The 11630-nt window shown below is 43.2% G+C and overlaps 1 protein-coding gene across 1 annotated transcript in view; it reads left to right on the plus strand.

Annotated features, from left to right (window-relative positions):
* The window catches only part of LOC103582147 (acyl-coenzyme A oxidase-like protein), a gene marked incomplete at its 3' end in the record, with an annotated part of 25017 nt that overhangs the window by 9371 nt on the left and 4016 nt on the right, over window positions 1–11630 (plus strand). Inside the window, exons 2-4 of the mRNA XM_008563822.1 lie at window positions 4477–4591; window positions 4910–4996; window positions 6842–6914. Of these exons, the coding sequence (XP_008562044.1) occupies window positions 4477–4591; window positions 4910–4996; window positions 6842–6914 (275 nt within the window). The remainder of the gene's footprint in view (window positions 1–4476; window positions 4592–4909; window positions 4997–6841; window positions 6915–11630) is intronic.

An 11630-nucleotide genomic window follows, 5' to 3' on the forward strand; every position in this document is an offset into this window, starting at 1 on the left:
CCTGCCCATCTCTTTAGCTCCTTCTCTCTCCTGAATAAAGAAAGCAGCTACTTATTTATCTCACTCCCCTTTCTAGTTTCTTGTTTGCTATTGGGTACTCCTAAGAACTACAAAGGTATACATAAGTTTTCAAGTTCTTTCTAGAAATGAGTCTTTGTAAGTGTGCGTGTGTAAGCATGTGTGTGGGCGCAGGTGTGGGCCTCCCAGTGGTGTGTGGGGACTCAGTCTGTTCTTCACTTTCCCTGAGTTTGCTTTTCAGTAAGTGTCCTTTAGCATCTGGATCTTTGTTAGCAGGTTACTTAGAGGTGGTCAGTGTTTAGAACGACAGATTCAAGTGAGGGTTGTCCTGCTTTTCCTCTTGCCCTGATGTTAGCTCTCTACAGTAGCCAATGATGTCCAAGGTCATAGTGAGAACAAAAATTAGCGGCATTAAGATGTTCCTGTTTATTGGGCTCCTCTGTGCTAGGCACTAGGCTAAACACTGTAAATGTAACATTGTGTCACATGGTCTATAATCTTATAGGAAGGTATGATCCTATTTTACAGATAGAGAAACTGAGGCTTGCAGAGGTTATGCAGTTAATGAGCAAGTCTTAGGTTCAAGCGCAACTGCCCTTAACAGCATGGCCACTGATGGCTTCTGACCTAGCATCTTTTGGATTTTGGCTGGCTAATTTTTTCTCTCCCTGAGCCACGGTATTGATGTTACCTTGCTGTCACTNTGGGGGCGGGAGAGAGAACAAGCCCATCATAAACACACGCCGCCGAGAATTGACATAGCAGAGAATGAATTTCTCCCTTCATTGGGTTGTTTTCCCCTTCATTTCCCTTTTAAAACATTAGAGCATATCAGATGAGCATTCCCTCCCTCAAGGACTGCTGAAATTGACATCTTGTGGTTTTTCATTCCTTTGTGTTGGTTGTTTAATTTTGATTTTGGGGAGGTGGATTGGGTAGTGGTATGGATAGTTAAGAGGTAAGAGAAAGTTTTATTTTTACACTTCATGCTAAATAGTAAAAGTAAATGAGGTTATGTGCTCTCTGGCCAAAGCTATCTTTTTTAGCACTTACAACACTGACCATTTTGCTGGTTCTCAACAAATAATCATAATAGCAATCGACACACATGGTGTGCATTATTTAGATCCAGCTTTAACTCCAGCATTTTGGCTGATGCAAACTTTCCAAATCAAGCGTTTTGCCAGAAGTGACAAACCTCCTTTTCCAGGGTGCAGCAGATGTTTATGGGGACGGATGGCCTCCTCTCCCTTCCCCGCCCTACCAGCTCTTGTCTGCCAGGCCAGTGTTTCCTTCGCTACTTCCCTCCTTTCTCCCGAAGCATAAACATCTCCCCCTGCACCCCAAGTTGTTTTGTTGTTTTTTATCCCCCTGCACCCAGTCTCAAATAACTCCTGTCTTTGAGAAGTCCTGGCTGGCCTGATAAGACAAGGGTGGCCTCCAGAGACTTCTCTTAAAAAGATTCAGCTTGTCCATTTATGTTTCTGAAAAGCCCTTGCACCTGTTAAAAGTTTCCCTGTGCAAACATACGTCAGAGAGTGTTTTCTTAGGCTTCAAGACTGTGTTTCTTGGCCAGAGAGAAGGTGTAGTCTACATACTTTATAATCTGAAATCTGAGGTAATCTTTGCATGATCAATAGCTTGTTGGTTTAGTTCAGCCACATCTTCAATATTGTCAACTTCAAGTAAATTCGTAGTTCAGCTCTATGTCATTTCCCCTGGGCTCCCCGATCTGTCCTACGTACCCTGTTTTTAGAGCAGGCAGTTTGGTCAGTCCTGCCCTGGCAAGAAGTTTAAGGGCAACCTAAGTGGCCAGTGAGACTGGGGAGAGCCAAGAAGTGAAGGGCAGCCTTTTCTTTGTGACCCTAGTGTCAGCTTCCAGAGAGATGGAAAAAGAAGACCAAATTCTGAACAGAGAGTGCAAACAAAAACGTGCATTTTCTTCCTGCTTCTTCGTGACCAGTGTTAGTTCCAGATGTTTGGAGCTNCAATATTGTCAACTTCAATTAAATTCGTAGTTCAGCTCTATGCCATTTCCCCTGGGCTCCCCGATCTGTCCTACGTACCCTGTTCTTAGAGCAGGCAGTTTGGTCAGTCCTGCCCTGGCAAGAAGTTTAAGGGCAACCCAAGTGGCCAGTGAGACTGGGGAGAGCCAAGAAGTGAAGGGCAGCCTTTCCTTTGTGGCCCTAGTGTCAGCTTCCAGAGAGCTGGAAAAAGAAGACCAAGTTCTGAACAGAGACTGCAAACAAAAAACGTGCATTTTCTTCCTGCTTCTTTGTGACCAGTGTTAGTTCCAGATGTTTGGAGCTGGAATCCTTGGTCATATTCAGAGAGAAATAGCACAGCATAGTCTAAGATTCTTTCCATGATAAGATAGAGATTCACATGTGCTTCTGTTTCAAGGGCTTCGACATATGAACCTTTTCTGGGAACCTTTAATTATTATATTCATCAGTCAGGAAAATGAACAGGCATGTTCTGAGATGATCATCTGAAGGCTTAAATGGTTGATTTCTTTTTATAAAAATCAAAACTGTTTGAGCGGATATTCTAAGCAATGGTGGGACTCAGTCATGGTCGCCTATGACCCTTGCTTGCATCCAAGTGTCAGTTTCGGCCTTTGATTAGTTTGTTGTTGTTTAGCCAAAGGCCCATACCAGGGAAGCAGGGATGTTCAGGGCCCGGGAAACAGCAGAGGGCAATGAGAAACCAAGCTAAGCATATACCACCAGGGCTGGCGTTGGACAGGACTGAGGCCACCAAAGATAGGAAAGGAGGAGGGGGAGAGGGGCTAGTGAGAAATTGTAAAGTGCCACAAAAAATGATTGAAGACTTCTCTTAAAAAGATTCAGCTTGTCCATTTATGTTTCTGAAAAGCCCTTGCACATGTTAAAAGTTTCCCTGTGCAAACATATGTCAGAGAGTGTTTTCTTAGGCTTCAAGACTGTGTTTCTTGGCCAGAGAGAAGGTGTAGTCTACATACTTTATAATCTGAAATCTGAGATAATCGTTGCATGATCAATAGCTTGTTGGTTTAGTTCAGCCACATCTTCAATATTGTCAACTTCAGCTTCGTCTGATGACTTTACTTAGATCGATGAGCTTGGTCTGATGATCTGTCCTATGTACCCTGTTCTTAGAGCAGGCAGTTTGGTCAGTCCTGCCCTGGCAAGAAGTTTAAGGGCAACCCAAGTGGCCAATGAGACTGGGGAGAGCCAAGAAGTGAAGGGCAGCCTTTCCTTTGTGGCCCTAGTGTCAGCTTCCAGAGAGCTGGAAAAAGAAGACCAAGTTCTGAACAGAGAGTGCAAACAAAAAACGTGGATTTTCTTCCTGCTTCTTCGTGACCAGTGTTAGTTCCAGATGTTTCGAGCTGGAATCCTTGGTCATATTCAGAGAGAAATAGCACAGCATAGTCTAAGATTCTTTCCATGATAAGATAGAGATTCACATGTGCTTTTGTTTCAAGGGCTTCGACATATGAACCTTTTCTGGGAACCTTTAATTGTTATATTCATCAGTCAGGAAAATGAAGAGGCATGTTCTGAGATGATCATCTGAAGGATTAAATGGTTGATTTCTTTTTATAAAAATCAAAACTGTTTGAGCGGATATTCTAAGCAATGGTGGGACTCAGTCATGGTTGCCTATGACCCTTGCTTGCATCCAAGTGTCAGTTTTGGCCTTTGATTAGTTTGTTGCTGTTTAATTAAAGGCCCATACCAGGGAAGCAGGGATGTTCAGGGCCCGGGAAACAGCAGAGGGCAATGAGGAACCAAGCTAAGCATATACCACCAGGGCTGGCGTTGGACAGAACTGAGGCCACCAAAGGTAGGAAAGGAGGAGGGGAAGAGGGGCTAGTGAGAAATTGTAAAGTGCCACAAAAAATGATTGTGTTGTATAACATTGAGTATACTAATTATCCTGATTTGAGCATCAGGTATTGCACACAGGGATTGATATTCCACACTGTATCCCACAGATATACGTACAATCAATTATGTTTCAATACAAATAAATAAAAGTCAAAGCCTCAGTATGAAGTAGTCTAGAGAGAGAGAGAAGCTGATAATTGAGAAAAGACTTGGTGCATTAAAGCCAGGCAGACTCTGCCAAAATAGCAACGTCAGCCCGACATTATGAAGAGAGTCCAGGAAGGAATGAACGAACACCTTTTAACGACTGAAAACTGGCAGCTTCTTTTACTGATTGGACATTGAAAAAATCACTTTAGTTTCCAGTCATTTTCGAAGCTGAGGCAGGGGTGCAGTATGTGAATTGAGGTGATAGAACAGCGGTGTTGACATCAGGAGGCAGAGCCTGCTGGATGTTTGGTGGTCTCCTCTTTGCTATGAAATCTCCTGAATACGGCGCCCTGCACGATGTGGATCTGTGTTCATGGTGTTCATTGCATTGAATGAATGAAGGGAAACACTCTGCCACTCTGTTGTTTCTGTGTAGGAGTTTGTCATCGACACGCCCTGCGAAAATGCTCAGAAGATGTATATTGGGAACGCGAAGCATGGGAATTACACGGTGGTCTTCGCCCAGCTCATCATAAATGGAAGATCTCAAGGTTTGTCATCGACACAGAAAACTAGAATAATTCTCTTTACTATTGCTATTTTCCAGTGAGTGCCTTATGCTGAAAACGCACTTCATGGGGCTGTTTTTATCTTGTAAAAAAATTCAGTACTAACTTTATCTTCTAAATATACACGATGATAACATTTATCATTACATTTTGACATACACTATTATGGACAGCACATAGTCATTGAACTGAATGAATTTTGGGATCAAAATAATTTTATACTGTTCAGGAATAAATGAGTAGAGCTTTATTTCTACATTCGAAAGGAGAGTTTAATAACTATCTCTGTGCCTTCCTCAGGACCCCACTGTTTCATTGTTCCTGTCCGGGATGAAAATGGAAGCTTGTACCCAGGAGTGACAGCTATTGATATGATGCACAAAGAAGGTGGGTCCCCAGGGGACCCCTCTCCTGTGCTCATTCACACCTCCTGTCTGCTCCCCACCCACCCACCTAAGCAGAATCTAACCTAACTTACCTCACTGAAGGCAGTGAAAGCAAATACAATGATTCCCAAAGAAGACTCCTTGTTTTTGAAGCCTAATTAAGAGTCTTTATGTAGAACTGTTCAAGAACCATTTACAAATGTGCACTAATCTCATTTTCTCCCAGCTTCTCTCATTTCCTAGTAATACAGCTTTGCCCTGGGTGCTCTTCCGTCTCCTCTCCCTTCTTGGACCTGCGGGCTCTCAGGTGCCGGCTGCAGCTGTCTTTACTGCATCTCAGTCACCAGCCTAGTGTTTGTGCTCACGAGGCCCTGGATGACTCAGTGTGTTAGTTTGCTAGGGCTGCTGCACCACTAACTGGGTGGCTTAAACAACAGACATTTATTGTCTCACAGTTCTGGAGACCAGAGGCCTGAGATCAAGGTGTCAGCCAGCAGGGTTGCTTCCTTCCAAGGGTGGTGAAGGAAGGCTCTGTTCCAGGACTCTCTCCTCGGCTTGTAAATGACCGTTTTCATGCTAACACGGAGCTCTCCCCATGTGCCTGTCTGTCTCCAACTTTCCCCTTCTTGTAAGGACACCAGTCATTTAGATTAGGGCCCAGCTTAATGTCCTCATTTTAACCTGATTACCTCTGTAAAGACTCTGTCTCCAAATAAGGTCATATTCACAGGTATGGGGGTTTGGACTTCAACATATGAATTTGTTGGGCGCACAGTTTGACCCATAACCCTTGGTGAGAACAGACCGTGCCTGTGGCCTTCATTGGCTGTCCTTGGCCAAGGTCAAGCTAAGTCAAAGAAAGAAGTCTGGAGAGAAGGAAAAAAGAAGAAAGAATGGGGAGAGAAGAGGGAACCAGGGATCCTTTGGTGGAGGTGGACCCACCATCAGGGTAGGGGACCATCCCTGCCCCTTAATGTTTACCGACCACTGCCCTGCCTGCAGGCATGGGCTGCAGGTGGGTTTTCAAGTGTTTTAAATGTATCTGAGACCTTGGCAGGCCCTGGACCCTTGCAAGCTCCTTGTGTGTTTAGTATGGCAGAGAGCAGACAGGGAGGCCAGGCTCTTGTGAAGTTGTGCCAGACGCTGGAAACACTGGCAGCAAACTGCAGAAAGTCTGCTTTGGTTTTCTTGTAAGCTCTTAAATGCAAGTGTGTCCTTGTCAAGGGGTAATGTTCTAAATAAAGGCATTTACTAAAGAAAGATCCTCCCCCACCCAGATTTGTGAATAAAAAATAGATTCCAGATTCTGACAGGTGTCTTTAGGAAATGGGTCTGGCAGATTTTGGAGACCCCCCGATTCTCGTGGCCATTTTCCCTTGTCTTGGGGCGTTTACTCTCACCAGTTCACCCTGTGTGCTGAGGGGGTGTGGATGGGGGAGGGGCTTCACATTCCTGGGGAGGGTAAGCTGGCTTTCCTGCCTTCTCTGTCTTTGGCTTTCCATTCTTTTGGTTGCCTAGAACTCTCCCTTTCTTAATCGTGGTCAGTGCCCAGGAGGTGGGTGCATCCCCACACCATCCCCAACCTGAGCCGCAGAGCATGAGGGCTACTACACAGGTTCTCCATCTGGTCAGGGAGAGGTGGGCCAAAGAAAGAGGCACAGCTCATCAAGAAAACAAACATCCCCACCCCCACCCCACCCCAAATAAAAAAAGCATCAACATTTCTAGAAGTAAAATGAAAGCATTTGCACTTTAGTGGAGAGAGGCCTGGGAAGCAGCAGGGACAACATTTCTGATGCTGCCTGGATCTCCCCTTGCAGCTGCGAATCATTTCGGTTCTCTGCAGGTCTACACGGTGTGGATAATGGGATTCTGATATTTGACAAGGTTCCCATACCGAGGGAGAAGCTGCTGGATAAGTGAGTAGTTTTTTCTTAACTTAGGTCGACTGTGCCGATAATCTCATTGCCCTCCCATGCTGGCCTGGTCCACGCAGTCTTCCCCTAACCAGCCTGACAAGTTTATTGACAACTAACTGGAAAATAAAGATAAGTGAAAAGAAAAAAATCAAAATGATCAAAAATGCTGTTGCCCAGACATGATGATTGTCGCACTCAATGTACGTCTCTCCACACTTTTCTCCATGCTGATAATCTAAAGAGATACACCTGATTTTCACCAAATGAGGTCCACTTATAGATTCTATTTTTTATAGTTCATAATTTCCATTTAACAATATATATCAAATGCTTATATGCAACAATAAACAAACTTATGCATTATCATTTTTTATAGCACCATAATAGACTGTAAAATAAACGGTCTACAAGTTATGTAATCAGTCTCTTATTATTGGTCATTTAGGTGTTTCTTTCTTTTTTGCTATTATAAACTGGTTAGTGCTATTGCCTCCTTTGTGGGTGGCAGCAGGTGAGGCACCACTTTTTGCTTCGGAAGCTGTCACAGCCACTACTGTTTGGATGGACAACTTCAGAGGAGCTGTGTTGTTTCCCAGCAACTCACAGTTGGATCAAGGTGGATTCTACAATGATGCACAGGTTGCTTTCTCAGGTGCAATCTGGGTGGAGCTCCAGGGTTAATGATGCTCTGTGCAGAGGCTTAGAAACTCCAGTTACCCTTAATTTTCTCAGCAGTGTTTCATGCATCCAGTAAAAGTCTTGAGCCACAGTCACATTTAAATCTGTGACAGGGCCAGCAGTCAGAGTCCATATACAACCTGCCATCTCCCTGCCTTCCTGTGGATTTTCCTTGAACACTTTACTCCTTTTTGTTGCTGCAAGTTTTTGCCAGAAGATAAATGTGTTAGTAGTACCAAAAGTTAAAAGAAAATTGTATGAGAAACAAGCTTAAAGTGGACCAAATTCTGTTTGTTAACATTTTCCCCTTGTTGATTGGTAGGAAATAAAATGGAAACAAAAAAAGCATCTTTGCAGTTATTCTGATGGGTGCTGGAGCCCCGCAGTCTCCCTCAGGAATAACCAGTGCCCTCGACAGCAGGTGTGAGGACTGCCAGTCCTCTCCAGAGGAGTCTGCACATTTCCTGGTCGTTTATCAGCATCACTCCACTCTGGGAGCTGGGGAAGAGGGAAGGAAAGCCACAGATGGGAGCTCCCCGTATCGCACCATCCTAGTGAGATCACAGCGGTCTGACCAGTCCTCTGCCAGAAGCTGGACCAGCTAGGTGAGCATTCATCCAATGCAGTAGAGAGCAGAAAGTCAGACTCGGTGAGAAAGAAAAATGATAGTGATCTACACTGTTTGTAGAAGATATGAATATATAGAGACTTTCTTCAATAAACAAGATTTGATTATAGTGTCACTCCGTGGGCATTCAAACGGCCCCCCAAATACTATAGTACAGCAATGGCAACACAAGCAGCCTGAGGTTAGAGCGAGAAGCCCTGCTTTGGGGGTGTTGGCTCCTCACTGGATAAAAAGTGGGCTAGTGTGTAGACGTACAGACTCAGTACAATCCCTGTCAAAATCTAAGCTTTTTTTTTTTTTTTTTTGGCAGAAATTGAGAAACTAATCCTAAAACTCATATGGAAATGCGAGATACCCAGAATAGCCAAAACAGTCTTGATGAAGAAGAGCAAAGTAGCAGGACTCACACTTGGTGATTTGAAGAATTATTATGAAGCTTCAGTAATCAAGACAGTGTGGTGTTTGCGTAAGGATAGACATGAGGGCACTCACAACTTCATGGAAAGATGCGTGTTATCTTTCAATTGTATTTTCCACGAACCTTTTTTTTTTTGGCAGCTGGCAGGTATTAGGATCCAAACCCTAGATACTGGTGTTACCAGCACCGTGGTCTAACCAATTGAGCTAACCATCCAGCCCCCTGAACCTTCTGAAGTACCCTCATGTAAGGGTGGTGCAATAGAATGAAGAGTCTAGAANTAGACGTACAGACTCAGTACAATCCCTGTCAAAATCTAAGCTTTTTTTTTTTTTTTTTTTGGCAGAAATTGAGAAACTAATCCTAAAATTCATATGGAAATGCGAGATACCCAGAATAGCCAAAACAGTCTTGATGAAGAAGAGCAAAGTAGCAGGACTCACACTTGTGATTTGAAAAATTATTATGAAGCTTCAGTAATCAAGACAGTGTGGTGTTTGCGTAAGGATAGACATGAGGGCACTTCACAACTTCATGGAAAGATGCGTGTTATCTTTCAATTGTATTTTCCACGAACCTTTTTTTTTTTGGCAGCTGGCAGGTATTAGGATCCAAACCATAGATCTTGGTGTTACCAGCACCGTGGTCTAACCAATTGAGCTAACCAGCCAGCCCCCTAAACCTTCTGAAGTACCCTCATGTAAGGGTGGTGCAAATAGAATGAAGAGTCTAGAAAGAAATCTTCAGATTTATAGTCAATTAATATTTAACTAGACAATTGCCAAGACAATTCACTGGCGGAAAGAATAATCTTTTCAACAAATGGTAGTGGGACAACTGGTTATCCACGTGCAGTGGGTCACAGACATAAATGTAAGAGCTAGAACTATAAAACTCTCCAAAGAAAACCTGGTATAAATATTTGTGACCCGGTTTAGGCAATGATTTATTAGATTTGACACCAAAAGCACAACCAGCCAAAGAAAAAAATAGATAAGTTGGGCTTCATCAAAATTAAAAAACATTTGTGCATCAAAGTACACTATGAAGAAAGTGAAGATTAATCCTCAGAATGGGAGAAAATATTTGTAAGTCATGTATATCATAAAGAGGTAGTATCCAGAATATAAAAAGAGCTATTATAGCTCAACAATACATAAAAAGACAACCAATGAAAAAATGGGCAAAAATCTGAATAGACATTTCTCCAAAGAAGATATACAGTGGCTAATACGCACATGCAGATGTTCAGCATCGTTGTCATTAGGAAGATACAAATCAAAGTCACACTGAAATACCCTCTGCACCCACTAGGATGCCTGTCGTGCAGGAGACAGACAATAACAAGTGCTGGTGAGGGTGTGGGGAAATTAGAACCGTCATACACTGCTGGTGAGGATGTAAAATGGTGTCAACAATTTGGAAAACAGTTTGGCAGTTCCTCAAAAGATTTTTCCTTTTTTTTTTTTTAAATTGAAACATATTGATTATACATATTTGTGTGGTACAGAGTTGAATGTCAACACATGTATACAATGTGTGATGATCAAATCAGGGTAATTAGCATATTGATCATTACAAAACTTAATCATTTCTTTGTGATGAGGACATTTGATCTCTCTTCTAGCCATTTGATAACACAGTGTAAACTATTGTTAATTATAGATGCCTAGTATGACTGTACAGCATAGAATTTACTTTTCCTGTCTAGCTGTTTTGTGTCCATTAACCAACCTCTCACTATCCCCTGTCCCCACCCCTTTCCCACCTCTGGTGACCACAGTTCTGCTCACTACTTCTGAAAGCTCAACTAAGCTCAACTAAGTTCTTTCTTTCCATTCCCCCCTCCCCCCCACTCGCTTCCTTCCTCAAAAGTTTAAAGTTATCATATGACCCAGCAATTTTCCTCCTAGGTATGAAACATAAGAGAATCAAAACCGTATGTCCACACAAAAACTTGTACACAAATGTTCATAGCATAATTATTAATAATAGCCAATAAGTGGAAACAACCCAAATATCCATGAATTGATGAATGGATAAGCAAAATATGACATATCCCTACAATGGAATATTATTCAGCCATAAAAAGAAATAAATGCTGATACATGCTACAGCATAGAAGAACCTTGAAAACAGGGTGCTCAGTGAAATAAGCCAGACAGAAAGAGCACATATGTTATTCCAGCTATGTGAAATGTCCAGAATAGGCAAATCCATAGAGATAGAAAGTGGGTTAATGGTTGCCAGGGGCTGGAGGGTGTCAGGCATGGGGAGTGACTGCTAAAGGTACAGGTTTCTTCCTGGGGTGATGCAATGTTTTGGAGTCAGATAGTGGTGATGGCTGCACAACTTTGTGAACATACTAAAACCCATTGAACTGCACATTTTAAAGGGGTGAATTTTATGGTATGTGAATTGTATATTAATCTTTAATAAGTGTGCCAGTGTGCGGTTTGCACACTCAGGCTCTGGTACTGGTTTAATGATGTCGGTCCTCCCGCTTCCCTCTCGTGCTGAGCCTTAAGCTGATAGTGACAGGAAACTTGCTCTTACTTTGCATGAGTCGAACCTTTCTCAGAATCCTTAGGGAGGCACTCCCCAGCCCTTACTCTGCTCTCTGTCACACGGGGGAGGTTCCAGGATGCGGAAAACTGTGCGCTTCCCTGGGTTTGCCTGTGGGAGCCTCCTGACTTCATGTCTAGTGGTGCAATGTCCTCCTCTTTGTAAACCCCACCTCTCTTTCCATCCTGCCTCTCCCCCACCACAGGTTTGGTTCCGTGAGTCCCGACGGACAATACTGTTCACCTATTAAGAACAAGAGTGTAAGATTCAATGTGATGCTGGCTGTGCTGACCCCTTCAAGATTAGCTGTGACTTCCCAAGCTATGGGCACCATGAAGGTAGCTGACTCTGTTGTTAATGTACCTCGCTGTTTATTCTCTACATGATCCAGGGATGGGTCTCAATTTCAAGGAGCTGAGCTTCTCAA

The sequence above is a fragment of the Galeopterus variegatus genome, unplaced genomic scaffold (assembly GCF_000696425.1).
Source record: "Galeopterus variegatus unplaced genomic scaffold, G_variegatus-3.0.2 Scaffold15058, whole genome shotgun sequence".
NCBI classification, from domain to species: Eukaryota; Metazoa; Chordata; class Mammalia; order Dermoptera; family Cynocephalidae; genus Galeopterus; species Galeopterus variegatus.